This window comes from Pelophylax lessonae (genome assembly GCF_965119305.1).
Source record: "Pelophylax lessonae genome assembly, chromosome: 5".
NCBI classification, from domain to species: domain Eukaryota; kingdom Metazoa; phylum Chordata; class Amphibia; order Anura; family Ranidae; genus Pelophylax; species Pelophylax lessonae.
The window spans coordinates 34380415-34402146 of NC_138772.1; the positions used below are offsets into that span (position 1 = coordinate 34380415).

Below are 21732 nucleotides of genomic sequence, written 5' to 3' on the forward strand. Positions count from 1 at the left end.
GTTGAGCTTTAACCACTTGCCGACCAGTCATGTTGACTGTACTGCAGCAAAGTGGTTTGTTATCATCCAGCGATGTAGACCTACGCCGCTGGACCCCTCCCCCTGTAGGCAGCGCTCGCGCGCCGCCGGAGGCGTGCTCTCTCTGTTTTCAGTCACAGCGGGAGTCGGGCCAGGGGAGGAGCGGCGGCGATCCCCGCTGCTCTTCCCCGATCGTCGGGGAATCGAGTTTGGAGATCCGCCCGCTTCTGTAAACAGAGCGGGCGGATCTCCTAAGTGACAAGGAGTGACAGATTGCAGGGTTCAGCATAGCTCAACATGCGATCTGTCCCTGTGTCACTCAGTCACCTCCCCCCACACACGTTAGTAAGCACCAGGCATACATTAACCCCTCCCTCTCCAATAAAATTAACCCCTTCCCTGTCAGTGTCATTTTTACAGTAACAGTGCATATGTATAGCACTGATTACTGTAGTAATGTCACTGGTACCCCCAAAAGTATCAAAAATGTCAGTCAAGGGTCTGATCTGTCCGCCGCAGTCCCGCAAAGAAAAATCGTAGATCGCCGCCATTACTCGTTAAAAAAAAAAAAAGACAGAAATCTTTCCCTTAGTTAGTAAACGCAATAACTTTTGCGCAAACCAATCAAAATACGCTTACGCTTGTGATTTTTTTTACCAAACATAGGTAGCAGAAAACAAATTAGCCAAAAATTTAAAAAAATTTTGATTTTTACATTTTGGGGGGGGGATTTCATATAAAAAAATATGTTAAAAGTATTGTTATTTTTTTCAAAATTAACGCTATTTTTTTGTTTATAGCACAAAAAGTAAAAATCACACAGGTGACCAAATACCACCAAAAGAAAGCTCTGTTTGTGGGAAAAAAAGGACGTAAATTTCGTTTGGGTACGGCATCGCAATTGTCAGTTAAAGTCGCACAGCGCCGAATCGCAAAAAGTGGCCTGGACGCAAGACAGCAAAATCCTCCGGTGGTAAAGTGGTTAATTACTGCTGTAATCTTCGCTTGAAATCAAACTCAGGGGTTTTTTATTTTCAGTTAACAAAAGTGAACATTGTCTGTTTTTGAGAAGTAGACCCTGAACCCGATCCTTAGCAGTTGCCATGACGACTGCTACAAAGCCGTACTGGAACCAAGCCGCATAGTCAAGGTTCTCAGATGCTGAATAACAGTGCATTGCGGGCAACAAAACGCGACAAGCGTGGGATGCAGGTCAATGCAATTCAGTGACTTATTCTTCTCACGGTTGGGGAATTTGATTGGCTGCCTTGTGCCGAGCCTGCAGCTGGAAACCCGGCACAAGGACACAGCGGCCAGAGTGTGTTTGTATCAATCTGCGCTAGAAACCGAATGCTAGGATCCTCTCAACAGATAATGGAATATACAGAGAGGGTGAACAATGAGATGAATGCGCACAATGCAGAATGTGAACTTGAAAAACAACATTGCACACAATAATAATTCATCTCTAAAGAAATAAAACCTTTCAAGGCTTCTTCCAGGAAATCAATGACAAACCATAGAAACATTTTTTATAGCAGGCATGGTTTAACCAAATAAATGCCACCCTGAATTATGTAGTTCCACAATCACCGATCAAAAGGTTACTTTAATGTTAATATTGGTGTTCAGAATGCCGACAAACGTTTTTGGTTAAAGTTTTATTTTGTCCAAAGAGTAATAGCAGGAATACACGGTTCGAATATCGACCGATCGTTCGATCACCGACCAACGAAACAGCGTTCGCTGGTTGAAATTAGTGATCAACCAATATCGTTTTTTTTTTATTGCCGATACCGATATTTTGGTCATCGCATATCGGTATTGGCTGATATTTTCGAACATTTTTTTTTAGACAGGTACTCTTGTGGAGGGATCTAAAAGACCCCAAACACCTCCTCTGCACTTAAAAGCATTCAAAACGCCAAGTTTGGCTGTTTTAAATGCTGTATTTTTTTTTTTTTTCATTTGGCGCTGAGTACCCAGAAGTGATGTCATGACATCACTTCCGGGTTTTTACACGGAGACCCCATCAGAGCTGAATGCGGCAGTGCACATCAGTCCAGCCTCATCCGTCGCACATCAGTCCAGCCTCATCCGTCGCACATCAGTCCAGCCTCATCCGTCGCACATCAGTCCAGCCTCATCCGTCGCACATCAGTCCAGCCTCATCCGTCGCACATCAGTCCAGCCTCATCCGTCGCACATCAGTCCAGCCTCATCCGTCGCACATCAGTCCAGCCTCATCCGTCGCACATCAGTCCAGCCTCATCCGTCGCACATCAGTCCAGCCTCATCCGTCGCACATCAGTCCAGCCTCATCCGTCGCACATCAGTCCAGCCTCCTCAGCGCACATCAGTCCTGCCTCCTCAGCGCACATCAGTCCTGCCTCCTCAGCGCACATCAGTCCTGCCTCCTCAGCGCACATCAGTCCTGCCTCCTCAGCGCACATCAGTCCTGCCTCCTCAGCGCACATCAGTCCTGCCTCCTCAGCGCACATCAGTCCTGCCTCCTCAGCGCACATCAGTCCTGCCTCCTCAGCGCACATCAGTCCTGCCTCCTCAGCGCACATCAGTCCTGCCTCCTCAGCGCACATCAGTCCTGCCTCATCAGCGCACATCAGTCCTGCCTCATCAGCGCACATCAGTCCTGCCTCATCAGCGCACATCAGTCCTGCCTCATCAGCGCACATCAGTCCTGCCTCATCAGCGCACATCAGTCCTGCCTCATCAGCGCACATCAGTCCTGCCTCATCAGCGCACATCAGTCCTGCCTCATCAGCGCACATCAGTCCTGCCTCATCAGTGCACATCAGTGAAGGAGAAAAAATTACTTATTTTCAAAATTTACTGACAGAAAATCAGAAACTTTTTTTTTTTCAAAATTTTCTGTCTTTTTTCTTCTTTTTTTTAGGGAAATAAAAAACCCAGCAGTGATTAAATACCACCAAAATAAATCTCTATTTGTGTGAAAAAAATGATAAAAATTTAATTTGGGTAGTGTAGCACAACCGCATAATTGTCATTCAAAGTGTGACAGCGCTGAAAGCTGAAAATTGGCCCGGGCAGGAAGGGGGTGAAAGTGCATTGTACTGAAGTGGTTAAAAAAACACTAGTGTGCATGGAGCCTAAAAGGCTAAAGCTTGCCTAAAACGGATCAAAATTGGACTGATTCAGCAGGGGCCGTCTGAATTTCGATCCACTCCCATTCATAAGAAATCGATCCAATGATCGACTTCTCACAAACAGGCTTATTGGAAAATGTATGTTCATAAAGTGTATTCTAAGTCCCTGCTGTCAGAATACAACAGTGCAACAGGGAGGATTCCTCTATCCACCTCGCGATTGTGTGGGTGGGGGAATCGGTTCAGTTTTTTCAATCACCCCACAGACTGTTTGGAAAAATACTGACCCACATATGCCCAGCTAAAAGTGTTTGTAAAGTCACATTGTGACTTTGCTGGTATCCGCTCTGGATTATACTGTCAAACTACTGTGTGTGGTTCTTTTTTAAAATGACAATGCTAAACACCTTCTCTTACACCGCAGCTGTTTGGTCACATGATCCCCCTCCGCTCTCCTTCCCTGATCAAAGGAGAGCAGCGGGAGGGGCTGAGATTCTCCTCTGTCAGCCAGCCACGAGAGGGAGGTCACGTGACCACACATGGGCTGTGTCTGAAAAGGTATTTAGCATTATTTAAAACAAAAAACACACACACACACACACACTGTAGTTCATAACTGTATAAACCAGAGGAGATTCAAGTATTTTTGCTACATATTGCAGTGGAGTAGCAATAGGAGGGGAGTAGAGGAGATCGGTTCTCACACTGACAGGCAGGGAGGGAGGGAGGGGAAGAGACTCAGAACAAAGTGGTATGATGGAGTCACGTAAACTGACCATGGTATCGTGGCTCAGCAGCAATGATTACAGTGGTCTGCACACACAGGGGAACACAGAAACTGGAAGGTTAAACCAGGTATTCTACAGCATAAAAAGGGACAAATTACACAGCACAAGCACTATGCTAAAGATTAGTGGTGCACCGAAATGAAAATTTCAGTGTTGAAGCCAAAACCGAAAATTCAGAATGCACTCGGCTGAAACCGAAAATTTTAAATATATATATATATATATATATTTTTTTTTTTTTGTTTTATATACAAATAATTGTATAGTATTCGACTTAATTAATATCATTAGTTTAAATTTATTATCTGCCATTTGCATCTTTTGAAGCGGTGTTCAAAATCCTGCTTGCTGTAATTTTGGTGCATATTTGGCTGCACCAAAAACGCAACTCCCATTTGAAATGCTTCGAAAATGCAGCAAGAACACAAAGAAATGTACCCGTGTTGCGTTTGATGCATTTTTTGAGTCACATGACCTATGAAACACACACCATAAGCAAGGTAAAATCGCAGGCGTTTTGGCAGCCATTATTGGCTGATAATTTTCAGCAGCCGAAATTTCGGAACATCACTAATATAGATCATGCCTTAACCACTTCAGCCCCGGAAGATTTTACCTCCTTCCTGACCATGGCCTATTTTGCGATTCGGCACTGTGTGACTTTAACGGACAATTGCGCGGTCGTGCGATGCTGTATCCAAACAAATTTGACGTCCTTTTTTTCCCCACAAACAGAGCTTTCTTTTGGTGGTATTTGATCGCCTGTGCGATTTTTTTGATCATGCACAATAAACAAAAAAAGAGCAACAATTTTGCAAAAATAATATTTTTCACATTTTTTATATGAAATTCCCCCCCAAAAAATGTAAAAAATTAAATTTTTTAACATTTTAGGCCAATTTGTTTTCTGCTACATATGTTTGGTAAAAACAAAATCGCAAAAAGCGTATTTTGATTGGTTTGCGCAAAGTTATTGCGTTTACTGACTAAGGGAAAGATTTTTGTAATTTTTATTGTTTTTTTTTTTTAACGAGTAATGGCGGAGAGCTGCGATTTTTTTTTGCGGGACAGCGACAATGCGGCGGACAGATCGGACCCTTGACTGACATTTTTGACACTTTTGGGGGTACCAGTGACATTACTGCAGTAATCAGTACTATACATATGCACTGTTACTGTAAAAATGACACTGGCAGGGAAGGGGTTAACTTTATTTGAGAGGGAGGGGTTAAGTGTGTCCCTAGGGGCGGGATTCTAACTGTGATTGGATGTGGCTGTGTGTGTAACAGCAGAGATCAACGGTCCTACATAGCAGGACCGTATAATCTCTGCTGTTACACAGGGGAGAAGGACAGGCGGCTTTGTTTACATTAGCCGCCTGCCTTTCTCCCGGTGTAACCAACGATCGTGAGTGACCGGCGGACATCGGGTCCGCCGGTCACTGGCGCGCGCGCGGGGGGGGGCGTTCCGTGAGCGAGCGGGAGCCCGCCTCGATCCCTAGAGCCTCACAGGCAAGCAACGTAGTCCTACGTCACTTTGCCTGTGAGGGGCCGCAGTAAATAGTCGTGCGGCGGTCGGCAAGTGGTTAAAGGAAAAGGATTTATTTATTTTAGGGTTTCAACCACTTTAAGTCAATATTTTACAAAATAAATAAATAAATAAACTCATATTTGCAGGAGGAAAAAAAATGTAGAAAAAGCAGAATTGTGCAGTAAAGATGTAAGTCGAAGTAATTACCATGTATCGTTTTCTGGAACCTCTTCACAATGACCATATCCTTTGTCAGTACAAAAGTCTTCCCTTCTGTTTCTATAGTGAATTCCCTGCAAGAGAACAGAAGTGGTTAAAATGGCATTTAAAGGAGTTGTAAAGGCAGAAGGTGCATTCTATGAATTAAGATAAAAAGCCGCCTGTGTTTAGCAGCCTCCCCAGCATCCCCTAATACTTAGATGAGCCCAACTCTATCCAGAGATGTCCACGAGTCCGTCAGCCATCCGGGACTCTCCCTACGGATTGGCTGAGACACAGCCATTGGCTCCCGCGGCTGCCAATCAGGAGAGAGAGGGGGGGGCGGGATCGAACGGCAGCTCCGTGTCTAAATGGAAACATGGAGCTGCAGCTTGGCTCAGGTCCCCCCCATAGCAAGCTGCTTGCTGTGGCGGCATTCGATTGGAGGGAGAGGCTAGGAGCAGGAACGAGGGACCCGAGAAGAGTAGGATCTGGGCTGCCCTGTGTAAAATCAACTGCACAGAGGAGACAAGTATAATGTGTTTTTTTTTTTATAACAAACACGAGACTTTACAATCACTTCAAGCAATGAATTGTCAGATACAGTGTTAGAGAGTTGCAGCAAGCAAGCAGAAGCTCACAGTGTGCAGTGAAATCAGAGTAAGCAATTTCAGTCCAGGAGAGGAGCCGGTACAAGTGTGCAAGACTGAAGGGAAGGCCGGAGTTCAGCTTTTTACCCGTTCCTTTCAGCAATGTAAAGAAATCAATTTAATGGTCTGAAAAGCAGACTAGAGCGACATCTGCAGGCTGGATTAGGGACTGCATAATATTAACACATTTCATTTTTACAGTCACTTTTCTAGTCTAGAGCAGTGGTTCTGTAAAACCAAGCTATGGCCCTGGCCTCCTACCTCCTGGGCCTCCAGCTAGCTGATTCTCTAACATTCCACAGTTCTTTCTAGCTCCCATAGTGGCTCGTAGCACCCTTCAACCTCCCACAGTGCCACCAGGCCTCCTCCTCAGCCGCTCAGCTTGCTGCAGTACCCCCAGCCTCCAACAGTGTCCCACAGTCCATGTAGGGCAGTCTAAGTCACCCACATTGCACCTGGAAACCACCCAGCCTCCAGACCCCTCTTGACACAGTTGCCCCCAGGTCCCTTCAGAAACCTCATTCTCCTCCAGGGCCACCAAAACTGCTACAGAGTCCACTAACCCCCTCCATATTCCCTATTCCCACAGTTAAAGCTGTTACAAAGGCTCAATGTTTTTTACATTCTATGCATGAAGGTTAAAAAAAAAAAAAACTTGTGTGCTGCTCCCCCAAATACCTGAGCCCAATCTAGCGATGTGCACGAGAGCCTCCCGAGCCTCTCCCTTCTCATTGGCTGAGACAACAGCGGTAGACATAGGCTCCTGCTACTGTCAATCACTGCAAGTAAGCCAATGAGGAGAGAGAAGGGGCCAAGCCTTGCTCCATGTCTGAATGGACGCACAAAGCAGCGACTCGGGAGCAAGCTTGTCGGGTGTCCCCATATCAAGCTGCTTGCTGTGGAGGCATTTGGCAGGAGGGAGGGGCCAGGAACGCCGGCAGGGAACCCCTGAAGAGGAGGATCGGGGCTGCTCTGTGCAAAACCACTGCACAGAGCAGGTAAGTATATGTTTGTTACTTTAAGACAAAAAAAAAACTGCCTTTAAGATTACTTTAAAGCGGTTGTAAACCCTGCTTGGTCATTTTTACCTACAGGTAAGCCTTTAATAAGGCTTACCTGTAGGTAAAATGATCATCTCCTAAACCTGCACGATTTAGGAGATATTAACCCTGCATGCATCACTGGCACATGCGCTCCGAAGGTCCGGTATACCTTGCTTTGTGCCGGAACCGAGGGCATCTGTGTGCATCCACGGGAGTGACGTCATCACGGCTCTGGCCAATCACATAGCCGGAGCATGCGAACCCAGAAGAAAGTGGGGGGGGGAGGAGAAATTTCAGCCCTCTCAGCGGTGCATACTAGCACCTAGCACATTATGTTATCACGTTGCAGGTTTTTTTTTTTTTTTGCAACGTCAGTGGTTTACAACGGTTTTAAACCCTACCCCATTCAAAGTCCTCCAGCATTTTAATATATACACTGCTCAAAAAAAAAAAAAAAAATCAAAAGGAAAACTTAAAACACATGAGGAATGGGGAAAAATCTCATGCTGGATATCTATATCGGTATGGACTGGGTAATGCGTTAGGATCTATACTGGTATGGACTGGGTAATGCGTTAGGATCTATACTGGTATGGACTGGGTAATGTGTTAGGATCTATACTGGTATGGACTGGGTAATGTGTTAGGATCTATACTGGTATGGACTGGGTAATGTGTTAGGATCTATACTGGTATGGACTGGGTAATGTGTTAGGATCTATACTGGTATGGACTGGGTAATGTGTTAGGATCTATACTGGTATGGACTGGGTAATGTGTTAGGATCTATACTGGTATGGACTGGGTAATGTGTTAGGATCTATACTGGTATGGACTGAGTAATGTGTTAGGATCTATACTGGTATGGACTGGGTAATGTGTTAGGAATGAAAGGATGCCACATCATTTGATGAAAATGAATCACCCTACAGAGGGCTGAATTCAAAGACACCCCGAAAATCAAAGTGAAAAATGATGAAGCAGGCTAGTCCATTTTGCTGAAATTTCATTGCAAAATGGCACGCAGTTTGTATGGCCCCCACGTGCTTGTATGCATGCCTGACAACGTTAGGGCATGCTCCTAATGGGACAACGGATGGTGCCCTGAGGTATTTCCTCCCAGATCTGGACCAGAGCATCACTGAGCTCCTTTATAGACTGAGGGGCAGCCTGGTGGCATTGGATGGACCGAAACATAATGTCCCAGAAGTGTTAAATTAGATTTAGGTCAGGCGAGTGTGGGGGCCATTCAATGGTATTAATTCCTTCATCCTCCAAGAACTGGCTGCATACTCTCGTCACATGAGGCCGGGCATTGTCGTGCACCAGAAGGAACCCAGGACGCACTGTCCCAGCGTAGGGTCTGTCCAAGGATTTCATCCCGATACCTAATGGCAGTCAGGGTGCCATTGTCTAGCCTGCAGAGGTCTGTTCGTCCTTCCATGGATATGCCTCCCCAGACCATTACTGACCCACTACCAAACCGGTCATGCTGAACAATGTTACAGGCAGCATAGCGTTCTCCACAACTTCTCCAGACCCTCTCACATCCGTCACATGTGCTCAGGGTGAACCTGCTCATCTGAAAATCACAGGGCGCCAGTGGCAGACCTGCCAATTCTGGGGTTCAATGGCAAATGCCAATACAGCTCCACAGTGCTGGGCAGGGAGCACAGGGCCCACTAAAGAATGTCAGACCCTCAGGCCACCCTCACAAAGTCTGTTTCTGATTGCTTGGTCAGAAACATTCACATCAGTGGCCTGCTGGAGGTCATATTATAGGGCTCTGGCAGTGCTCATCCTGTTCCTTCTTGCACAAAGGAGCAGATAATGGTCCTGCTGATGGGTTAAGGACCGTCTACGACCCTGTCCAGCTCTCCTAGGGAGATACAGCAAACCTCCTGGCAATGAAACATATTAATGTGCCATCCTACCTGCCCAACCTCTATAGGGTCCAGGTATCGCCTCATGCTACCAGTAGTGACACTGACCCTAGCCAAATGCTAAACTAGTTAAAAACCATCAGAAAAGAGGAGTAGGGAAAAAAATGTCATTGGCCTCCACCTGTAAAACCATTCTGGTTTTGGAGGTTGTCTCATTGTTGCCCATCTAGTGCACCTGGTAATTTCAATAACGCCAAATCAGCTGAAACTGATTAACCCCCTCTGCTACTTAACTGACCAGCTCAATATTGCAGGAGATCAATTGACTTGATGCTACACTCTGATTAAAAAGTGTTCCTTTAATGTTTTTGAGCAGTGTATATTGTATTTCCATTCTTTTATTGTACAAGTATACTTTTTTTTTTTTTTTTTTTTTTAATACTGTTGGGGCATAGTAAGTTTTGGAAGAATTTACTGGGCCCTTGATGTAATAGGGCTCAAATTACCCTGGTCTAGACCAAAATAAGCAAAGATCATAGTTACATAGTAGGTGAGGTTGAATAAAGACAATAGTCCATCCAGTTCAACCTGTGTAGGTGTGTGTGGCTGTAATCATCTCTTATAGCCCTGAATGTTCTGATTATTGAGATGTAAGTCTAAGAGTCTTTTGAAAGCCACCATACTTCCCGCAGAAACCACCTCTTGTGGTAGAGAATTCCACAATCTTGTAGCCCTAACAGTAAAGAACCCCCACGATGCCTGAGGTTAAAACGCTTCTCCTCTAATCGCATTGTATGCCCTTGAGTCCTCATGCAATCCCTTCGTCTGAATAGCTGTTTTTCTATGCCGAGATCCCCACTGAGATATTTATAAATTGCTATCATGTCTCCCCTCAGGCGTCTCTTCTCCAGGGAGAATAAATCAAGCGATTGCAGACGCTCTTCATAATTAAGGTCCTCCAATCCCCTAATCAGTTTAGTTGCCCTTCTCTGGACTCTCTCCAGCTCAAACACATCCCTCCTGAGGACTGGCGACCTGAACTGGACAGAATACTCCAGATGCGGTCGGACCAGAGTTGAATAAAGTGGAAGGATTATAGTCTTATCTCTGGAAAACATCCCTTTCTTTATGCATGCTAATATTCTGCTGGCTTTGGCAGCAGCCGCTTGACATTGCATGCTGTTGCCTAATCTATCATCAACCAAGACTCCCAGATCTTTCTCCATTTTTGATTCCCCCAAGGGTTCCCCCCCTAATGTGTATTGTGCTTTTAGGTTTCTAGTCCCCAAGTGCAAAACCTTACACTTCTCCACGTTAAACCTCATTTGCCATGTCGTTGCCCACTCCGTTATTTTGTCCAGGTCATTCTGTAGGATATCTGCAGGTCTTCTGCAAAAACTAATATAGAACTACTGATCCCATCCTCAATGCCGTTTATGAATAAATTGAACAAGGTTGGTCCCAGGACTGAGCCTTGGGGGACCCCGCTTACCACCTCAGACCAGTCTGAGTATGCGCTGTTTATTACCACCCTTTGGACACGCCCTTTTAGCCAGTTCCGTATCCAAGAGCAAACCCTGCTGTCGATACCTGCAGACCTTATTTTGTAAAATAAGCGCTTGTGGGGAACTGTATCAAACGCCTTAGCGAAATCCAAGTACACCACATCCACTGGTCTCCCACTATCTATCTCACAGCTCACCTCCTTGTAGAATGTTAAGAGATTGGTTTGACAAGAACGCCCATTTGTAAACCCGTGCTGATTACTGCTAAAGATGTTGTTGTCTTTAGCAAACTCTACGATATAGTCCCTTATCCCCTCCAGAAGTTTACATACTATCGATGTCAAACTGACAGGCCATTTCCCGGGATATGCCTCTGGCCCTTTTTGAATATCGGAATCACGTTCACTTTCCTCCAATCCCCTGGTACATCTCCTGTCCTAATACTGTCAGCAAAGATCAGGAACAGTGGTCTAGATATAACCATACTGAGTTCTTTGAGTAGTCTCGGATGTACGCCATCCGGGCCTGGTGATTTGTTTGTGTTAATTTTATCCAGCCTTTCCCTGATTTCACCCTCTGTAAGCCATAGTGTCAAGTCCTGTGTATTACTTCTAACCATACAGTCATGGTCAGTGTACCCCATACAGTCATGGTCAGTGTACCCCTCCTTTTTGTGTGTAAAGACTGACGAGAAAAAAGCGTTCATCACGGTTGCTTTTTCAGTGTCCTCTGTAACCATCCTTCCATCATCGTTAATTATGTGTACAATATGCTCTGCCCTAGTTTTTTTTTGCTGTTGATATATTTAAAGAATTTCTTAGGGTTTTTTTTTTTTTTACTATCCTCCGCTATTTGTCTCTCAAAGTTTATTTTAGCCATTTTGAGTTCGTATTTACCTTTCTTATTTGCCTCCTTGTATTGCTCGAAAGCCGATACTGAGCCCTCTGATTTATATTTCCTGAAGGCCATTTTTTTTCCCCTAATAAGTTTTTTAACACTACGGTTTAGCCAGTCAGGTTTGGCTTTGTCCCTTCTAAATTTATTTCCCATAGGAATGCACTGCAAGATGCATTTGCTTAATATGTTCCTAAAGCATTCCCATTTTTCCTCTGTGGTCAGGGATCCCAGGGTTTGGTCCCAGTTTACCCTTTCCATCAATGAGTACAATTTTGGAAAGTTTGCCCTTCTGAAGTTTAGGGTTCTTATGTTCCCCACTTGCCTTGTTATATTGTTATTTACTCTAAATGTGATCATCCTGTGATCGCTAGAGCTCAGGTTGTCCTGGACTCCTACCTCCGAGATTAGGTCTGGGTCATTAGTGATCAATAGATCCAGGACTGAGTTTTCTCTAGTAGGAGAATCCACCAACTGTGACATGTAGTTGTCCTGTAAGGTTTCCATGAATAGACGGGCCTTCTGTGAGTGTGTAGTCCCCTCTTCTTAGTCAATGTCGGGATAATTGAAGTCCCCTAATATGATGACTGATCCCAGATTTGCCACTTTACCCAATATTGCTAAAAATTCCAGCTCTACCTCCTCCCTTTGGTTGGGTGGCCTATAGCAAACCCCCACAAACCCACAATTACTTTTCCCTTTTCTCCTTCCCTATGGAGTTCTACCCAAATGGATTCTAACTCCATATTCATCCCTTCCGTAATGTCCCTCCTCTCTATCACCCTTACATTGTTCTTGACAGAGACATACACCCCCCCCCCCCCTCTATTTCCTACCCTGTCCTTCCGGTACACCAAATACCCTTGGATATTGGCCAGCCAGTCATGTGAGGGGGTCGAACCAAGTCTCCGTTATTCCCACAAGGTCTATGACATCCTCATGTACTAACATTTCCAACTCATCCATTTTATTAGCTAGGCTCCTGGCATTAGCATATACCCCTCTTAGTTTTGTGGAAGTTAATCGTGATTGGTGATTATGTTTATTCCTGTTTGGTCTGAGGTTTTCCCGCACAGACCCCCCCATTGACGTTATTGAACTACTGTCGCTGCTGACTCTACTACTGCCTTCTGTCCTTTGCTCCCTCCTGACTGACTCTACTTCTGAGCCCTCCCCCCTCTCTCCTAGTTTAAAAGCCCCTCCAACTTGGTGGCCATCTTTCGCCCCAAAAGAGCTGTACCGTCCCCATTAAGGTGCAGCCCATCCTTACTAAAGAGCCGGTAGCCGACTGAGAAGTAAGCCCAGTTCTCCAGGAACTGTTAAGTTCCCTAAGCTCCTTCTGCCTCTCCTGTGTGGCTCGAGGTACAGGCAGTATTTCAGAGAAAACCACCTTGGAGGTCCTATTCCTCAATCTATTAACTAAGTCCCTGAAAAACGGAATTTTTGTAAAATCTTACCTGTAAAATTCCTTTCTCTGAGTCCTCCGACAGTCGCCGCCTCTTCATATTCGTCACATATGGGGTATTAGACTTTGCTCCGAAGGAGTAGCTAGGCAACAGAATATGTTAACAATAAAGCTTTAACATATCCCACCCTCAAGGGGTGGTCCCCTCAGTCAATACCCTCCTACTTCCTGCAACCATATCTCAGTTTTAGTGGAATAGCAGTAGAGTATACATTCAAACCCCAAAAGAGGGGCGGGGGCGGCGACTGTCGGAGGACTCAGAGAAAGGAATTTTACAGGTAAGATTTTACAAAAATTCCGTTTTCTCTTACGTCCTCCGACAGTCGCCGCCTCTTCATATTCGTCACATATGGGGACGTCCCAAAGCAGTGCAAACATGAGGGGTGGGAAACGCATCCGCGCCGAAAAGGCAACGCAGTCTCCACATCAAAGAAAGGAACCTTACCAAAGGAAGGAAACCAGCTGGGCAACAGCAAAAATAAGTGCTCAACAGGAGCAACAACCCAGGAAAAGACAAAAAAACCAGGGGATACAAAAAACTATCCCAACAGCCAGAAGTCCCCAACAAGGGACCCTATGGAACAGCCGCACTAAGAACCTTGCGGCCAAAGGAAGCATCCGCCGATGCCTGAACATCTACTTTGTAGAATTTTGTGAAAGTGTGTACGGTCGACCAAGTCGCCGCCTTACACACCTGGGCTACAGAAGCCCCATGACGGCAGGCCCAAGACGTACTCAGTGATCTAGTAGAGTGCGCCTTCACAGGCACAGGGGGAACCTTCCCCTGCAAGGCATAGGCCTGTTCAATGGTCTGCCTGATCCATTTGGCAATGGTAGAGGCGGAAGCCGCCATGCCCTTCCGAGGACCCTCTGGAAGAACAAACAAGGAGTCAGTCTTACGAAAAGACTCAGTCGATTTAAGGTAAACCCTGATCGCCCGAACAACATCCAGAGAGTGCAATCTCACCTCCTTCGGATGTTTAGGCTTCGTGCACAACGAAGGCAAAACAATATCCTCGTTAAGATGGAATTCCGAAACTCGTTTCGGTAGAAAAGAAGGATTAGGTCGCAAGACCACCTTATCCAAATGAACAACCAGGTACGGAGACTTGCAGGACAAAGCCGCCAGTTCCGACACTCTGCGAGCCGAAGTGATCGCCACCAAAAAGGCGACCTTTTTGGACAACATAGACAACGAGATCTCCCTGACCTGTTCAAAAGGAGCACGTTGTAACACAGATAGAACTAGATTCAAGTCCCAAGGGGGCAAAGGATCCCTCCTAGGAGGAACCAGATGCCGCACACCCTGAATAAAAACGCCAACCAAGGAGTTGGAAGCCACGGGATGTTGAAACAGAACGGCCAGCGCCGACACCTGACCCTTAATCGTAGCCAGCGCCAAACGCTGATCGACACCCGTCTGAAGGAAAGACAGCACACGGGAAACCGAGTACGTGCGGGGTGAAAACCCCCTGGACTCACACCAGGCAAAATAGGCCTTCCAAGTACGGTAATAAACCTTCCCCGAGGAAGACTTCCTCGCGTTGATCAAAGTATGAACGACCTCTGGAGAGAGACCCTTCTCCTTCAGGACCTCGGTCTCAACAGCCAGGCCGTCAAAGCCAGCGACTGTAAAGCAGGATGGTAAATCGGTCCTTGAGACAGTAGATCGTCTCGAAGAGGCAGACGCCAAGGAGCGTCGACCGCCAGATTCACGAGGTCTGCGTACCAGGACCGGCGAGGCCAGTCCGGTGCCACAAGAATCACCGTGCTGCGTTCCGAGTGCAACCTGCGAAGGAACCTGGACAGCAACTGAATCGGTGGAAACGCGTACATCAGCCTGTACTGATGCCACGGGGCCACTAACGCGTCCGACGCGTCTGCCCGAGGGTCGCGCGTCCTTGCCACGAACCTCTTCACCTTGTAGTTGAGGCGAGACGCGAACAGGTCCACATCTGGAAGACCCCACTTCGCGCACAACATCTGGAAGACAGCCGGGTGGAGAGACCATTCCCCCTGATCCAGGGTCTGGCGACTCAGATAGTCCGCCTGCCAGTTCTCCACTCCCGGAATGTGAACCGCCGTTATCGCCGGGACATGAGTCTCGGCCCAAGACAGAATGTCGGCCACTTCTCGAGCCGCTCGGGCACTCCTGGTGCCCCCTTGGTGGTTGATGTAGGCCACCGCCGTGGCATTGTCCGTCTGCACCCGAACCGGGCAGCCCTGCAGCCGGTCCGTCCAGCGATGAAGACAGAGCCTTATCGCACGCAATTCCAGAATGTTGATCGGAAGGGAAGACTCCCCCTCCGACCAGGTCCCCTGGGCGGACAGAACGCCCAGAACACCACCCCAGCCCGACAGGCTGGCATCCGTGGTGATTATCGTCCACGAGATCGGACGAAACGACTTGCCCCCGGACACCAACGGGGACTGGAGCCACCACAGAAGGTTTTCCCTGGTGCGATGACTCAACGAGATCTGAAGATCCAGAGATTGAGGTCGCCCGTCCCACCTGGACAGGATCTCCGCTTGGAGACCCCGCGTGTGAAACTGCGCGAAAGGAATCGCCTCGAAGGCCGAGACCATCAATCCCAGACATCTCATACCCGTCCGCAGAGACGAGTGTGGAACGTCCCTGAGGGACCTGACTTCCTCCTGAAGAGTCCTGAGTTTGTCTTCCGGCAGGAAGACCTTCGCCTGCACCGAGTCCAGTATCATTCCCAGATAGGGGAGACGAACCGACGGACTCAGTGTCGACTTTGGAACATTTATCGTCCAACCAAACTCCTGCAGAGTTTGCATTGTGACAGACAGGTCCTTCTCCAGACCCTGTCTGGTTGCAGACCGAACCAGAATGTCGTCCAGATATCCCAGGACAGAAATGCCCTGGGCTCTCAATAATGCCAGAACCGGTGCAAGCACCTTGGTGAAGACCCGCGGAGCCGAGGCGAGCCCAAAGGGCAACGCCACAAACTGGTAGTGATCCTCCGCAATGGCAAATCGAAGGTACTTCTGATGACCCTCGAATATGGGGATGTGAAGGTACGCATCCTTCAAATCGATGGAGGCCATGAATTCCCCCGGAACCAGGGCAGCCACCACCGAGCGCAGGGATTCCATGCGGAACTTGCGAACTCGCACAGAGCGGTTCAGAGCTTTCAAGTCCAGAATCGGACGAACCTTGCCCTCCTTCCTGGGCACGGTGAACAGATTGGAATAAAACCCCCGAAATCTGTCCCGATGAGGCACCGGAACCACCACTCCCTGAGCCCTCAGGTCCCGCACCGCCAGGTGCAGATCCCGCAGGCGCTCTGGAGACAGTTGAAGATTTGAGGGAAAAAATCTGCTCTCCGGCCGAGAGAGAAACTCGATCTTGTAACCAGATCGAACGATTTCCAGAACCCATCTGTCCCTCACACGGGCCAACCAGGGCTGAAGAAAACCGAGCAAGCGTCCCCCCACCCCAAAACTGGGTGAGGGCGCCCCTTCAGGCCGAACTGTTATGGGCCGCAGGTCCGGATTGACCGGACTTCTGTTTCCCAGACCAGGGCTTCTTCTGAGAGCCTTGGCCCTTGAACGGTTTGCCCTTGTAGTGCGGCCGAAAGGCACGAAAGGACCCCTGAGGGGGCCGAAAATGAGCATGCTTCTTCCCAGAAGCCCCCTTAGCCTTGGGGAAATGGGGCAAGAGAGTGCTCTTACCCCCGGTAATCCCCTTAATCAACACATCCAGGGACTCCCCAAAAAGGCGAGACCCATCATAAGGCAGATTGGCTAAGGTTTTACGTGAAGATTGGTCCACCGACCAACATTTCAACCAACCCAGGCGGCGAGACAACACCGCCACGCTGTGCACACGCGCGGCCAACGGAATCAGGTCCAGGTCCGCATCACACAGATACATGACACCCTGGTGGATCTGATCCACCATATCCAGGGTCGCCGCCGAGGCCGAATCGGCCACTAGGACGCGCCTAAGCATCTGCGTCCAACTTGCGATCGCCTGGGCCGCCATGAGAGAAGCAAACAGAGCCTTAAGCATAGAACCCGTAACAGAATAAGTATGACGGGCAAGAGACTCCAGTCTCCTATCCGTGGCATCACGGAAAACAGGGGATCCCTCTGCAGGGATCGCAGTGGCTTTGTTCAAAACCGCAATAGCATGATCCACTGGCGGAGGCACACACCACCGTTCATCAGTGGCAGGCGAGAAAGGATAACGCAGCTTAAATTTACTTGGTACCGCAAAAGGCTTGCGCAAATCGCGCCATTGGTCCTTAACAGCGCGCTGAAAATCAGCATTGCAGGGAAAAACCTGCGGCGTCCTGCGTTTTCTCTGCGTCCCATAAGCCGCCAAGGCAGCGGGGGGACACACCTCGTCCTGCAAACGTAGCGTCTGCTTAATGGAAGCAATCAACTCATCCATGATTGCAAGCTCTTCAGGCGAGCCAGGGGGAGAATTATCAACCCCCTCAACTTCAGCCTCTACCTCAGACCCCACTAGATCAAGAGAGGAGCGGGACCCCGATAGGGGGGTCCCCGCCAGAACAGCCCCATCACCTTCACCCTCAGAATCAGAGGACAGAGCAACTCTGGGCCGTTTAGCAGATTGAGCAGCCACCAGCATTTGCACCTGTGCAGCAAGGCCAGCCACAATAGTGGCTAAATCCCCCCCTGGGGGGGAAACAGCGGTCCCCTGGCTTTCCACCAATACTGTGGGAAACTTGCCCTCCTGAGAATCCATTGCCCCTGTATGCCAGACAACCAAGGGTTAACTGCCCCCTTACAGCAAGCGCGGCAAGCGCAGCCCACCGCACCACACTCAGGCACAATGAGACCCCCACAGGGAATATACAGACTGAATACAGGCAATGGAACACAGGAATAGAAGGATAAAACCTGAGGAGACTCCGCTGCTGCTGCTGCCTCGATCGGTGCTTCCAGGAGAGAGGAAGTGATGCTGCCAGGGCGCTCTATGTAAGCCTATGGAGGCTACAAGAAAATGGCCGCCGTGCATGTAAACCATGCGGCCGGAGCGGGCGCCGGTAAAATGGCGTCGTTTGGCGCCGAAATCGCCGCTCCACAGTGCATAAAATCACACACAATATTATCCCATTATATGGATACATGTTAGATCGCCGCAGCGATCGCTGTATATGCCCCAACATGCCATTAAAAACATGCCCCACAGCACACAGCTCCTCACACTGCCCAGCCTGACATACTCAGTGTCATACAGCTCCCCCCCCCCCCCCTTGCAGCCCACAGCATGCAGCCGAGAGATAGGGAGACAAGCAGTGTGATTAAAGGCAGGTTACACAGTCCCAGACTGAGACCCCCCCCAGACAGACAGGTCCCCACATAGATACACTTACCTCACATGGCGTGGGGAACCCGCACAGGCGAACAAGCCGCTGCACATGAGGCAGGGAGAGTCGCAATTCAAGACGCACACAATGGCGGTTCAGAAACCGCACAGCGTCCGGTGAGGTAGCCACCTCACCAATCATCCCTGCACCGAACAGGGATGGGTCGTTCACTGTGCCAGGAGCGTTACCTGGCTGAACGCTCGATGGCAGACTGGGAAGCCACTGACCCACGACCTGCGACCAGGGGGATCAGCCCGAGACCCAGTCCGCATGATCCTCTTCGTCCGAAGAACTAACTAATGCTGACAAAAATAACAGCTAAGTAAAGGTAGAGAGAAAACTCAAACAAAATACCAAAAAGAAGAAAGAGTCTGGGACAAAAAGTCCCAGCACAGAGAGAGCCAGCCACTCCTGACAAGCTAGACATTAAAACTGAGATATGGTTGCAGGAAGTAGGAGGGTATTGACTGAGGGGACCACCCCTTGAGGGTGGGATATGTTAAAGCTTTATTGTTAACATATTCTGTTGCCTAGCTACTCCTTCGGAGCAAAGTCTAATACCCCATATGTGACGAATATGAAGAGGCGGCGACTGTCGGAGGACGTAAGAGAAAATGGATTTTTGTAAAATCTTACCGTAAAATCCTTTTCTCTTAGCTCATTGACAGACGTAGTCCTCGGTGATACACCACCTTCGGGTTATGTTGCCTCCACAGGAGCAGGACTAGAAAGGAAATTAAAAAGCTCTGGCCACACCCCAGGGGCAGTCCCAGAGGGTATATCCTCTCTCTCTCTGCCTCAGCAAATCAGTTATGTGAAAAAGCAGTCTTTAGAGATTTTAACCCAACTCAAAAAAACAGAGGGGCGGGGACTACGTCTGTCAATGAGCTAAGAGAAAAGGATTTTACGGTAAGATTTTACAAAAATCCATTTTTCTCTAGCGCTCATTGACAGACGTAGTCCTCGGTGATACACCACCTTCGGGACGTCCCAGAGCAGTATCACAACTGAGGGGTGGGAAAATGGAAATCAAATCCCAATCTAGAAGGCCCAACCGGTGCCAACTAGAAGTTTACAATGCTCATCCTTAATGATGAGACTCAACAAAAAAAGAGAAAACAATTTTTTTTTTTTTTTCAAACAGAAAAAAACCCTCGAGGTAGACCACCGGTCTCCTCAAATTGCGGCCTGCAAAACCTTGCGGCCAAATGAGGCATCCGCCGATGCCGTCACATCAATTTTATAGAATTTTGTAAAGGTATGTACTGACGACCAGGTGGCCGCCTTACATACCTGGACCACTGACGCCTGATGGCGAAAGGCCCAGGAAGTACTGAGCGCTCGAGTGGAGTGCGCCCTAACAGGGAACGGAGGACTCTGACCCTTAATAGAATAAGCCTGTACCACCGCTTGTCTAATCCATTTGGCAATGGTCGCGGCAGATGCAGGCAAACCCTTTCTGGGACCATCCGTGATCACAAAAAATGGATTTTTGTAAAATCTTACCGTAAAATCCTTTTCTCTTAGCTCATCGACAGACGTAGTCCTCGGTGATACACCACCTTCGGGTTATGTTACCTCCGCAGGAGCAGGACTAGACAGGAAATTAAAAAGCTCTGGCCACACCCTAGGGGCAGTCCCAGAGGGTATATCCTCTCTCTCTCTGCCTCAGCAAATCAGTTATGTGAAAAAGCAGTGCTTAGAGAATTTAACCCAACCCAACTCCAAAACAGAGGGGCGGGGACTACGTCTGTCGATGAGCTAAGAGAAAAGGATTTTACGGTAAGATTTTACAAAAATCCATTTTTCTCTAGCGCTCATCGACAGACGTAGTCCTCGGTGATACACCACCTTCGGGACGTCCCAGAGCAGTATCACAACTGAGGGGTGGGAAAATGGAAATCAAATCCCAATCTAGAAGGCCCAACCGGTGCCAACTAGAAGTTTACAATGCTCATCCTTAATGATGAGACTCAACCAAAAAAAGAGAAAACAATTTTTTTTTTTTTTTTTTTTTTTCAAACAGAAAAAAAAAACCCTCGAGGTAGACCACCGGTCTCCTCAAATTGCGGCCTGCAAAACCTTGCGGCCAAATGAGGCATCCGCCGATGCCGTCACATCAATTTTATAGAATTTTGTAAAGGTATGTACTGACGACCAGGTGGCCGCCTTACATACCTGGACCACTGACGCCTGATGGCGAAAGGCCCAGGAAGTACTGAGCGCTCGAGTGGAGTGCGCCCTAACAGGGAACGGAGGACTCTGACCCTTAATAGAATAAGCCTGTACCACCGTTTGTCTAATCCATTTGGCAATGGTCGCGGCAGATGCAGGCAAACCCTTTCTGGGGCCATCCGTGATCACAAAAAGTGAATCCGTCTTACGGAATGATTCCGTAGCTTTCAGGTATACCCTGATTGCCCGAACCACATCTAAGGAATAAAACGCATGTTCCCGATGATGCTTGGGCTGAGGGCACAAGGAAGGTAGTACAATATCTTCATTCAGATGAAAATCTGAAACCACCTTAGGAAGAAAAGATGGCTTAGGATGAAGTACTACCTTATCCCTATGAATCACTAGGTATGGGGACTGGCATGATAATGCAGCCAGTTCTGACACCCTGCGAGCAGAAGTAATAGCCACCAAGAAGGCCACCTTCTGGGATAGAGTAAGCAAGGGAATCTCCCTGATGTTTTCAAAGGGAGGTTTCTGTAGAACCGACAAAACCAAATTAAGATCCCAGGGCGGTAAGGGCGCGCGGACTGGAGGAGCCAGGTGCCGCACCCCCTGGATGAAATTCCGCACCAAGGATTTGGTAGCTAAAGGTTTCTGAAAGAAGATTGCTAATGCTGAAACTTGACCCTTGATGGTGCTCAAGGCTAGCTTCTGCTCAACCCCTTGTTGCAAAAAGGCCAATATTCGAGTCACCGAATAGGTACGTGGAGGAAATCCTAAAGATTCGCACCACGCAATATAAGTCTTCCATGTGTGATAATAGACTTTGCTGGAAGTCGCTTTCCTTGCTTTAATAAGGGTAGGAATGACTGAAGTAGACAAACCTCTGTCCTTCAGTACTTGGGTCTCAATGGCCAGGCCATTAAAACCAGCGACTGTAAAGCACGAAGGTAAATTGGTCCTTGAGACCACAGACACTCCCTGAGACGAAGTTCCCACGGAACGTCTGCGACTAACATGTCCAAGTCGGCCAGGCCGGCTTGAGGAGGCCAGCCTAGAATTTCTAGGACCACTGGCGCTGATTGGATC

The 21732-nt window shown here is 48.0% G+C and overlaps 1 protein-coding gene across 1 annotated transcript in view; it reads right to left on the bottom strand.

Annotated features, from left to right (window-relative positions):
- Positions 1-21732, bottom strand: part of GARS1 (glycyl-tRNA synthetase 1) — a 127883-nt gene that overhangs the window by 20639 nt on the left and 85512 nt on the right. The window contains exon 13 of the mRNA XM_082259058.1: positions 5669-5754. Coding sequence (XP_082115184.1) covers positions 5669-5754 — 86 coding nt within the window. The remainder of the gene's footprint in view (positions 1-5668; positions 5755-21732) is intronic.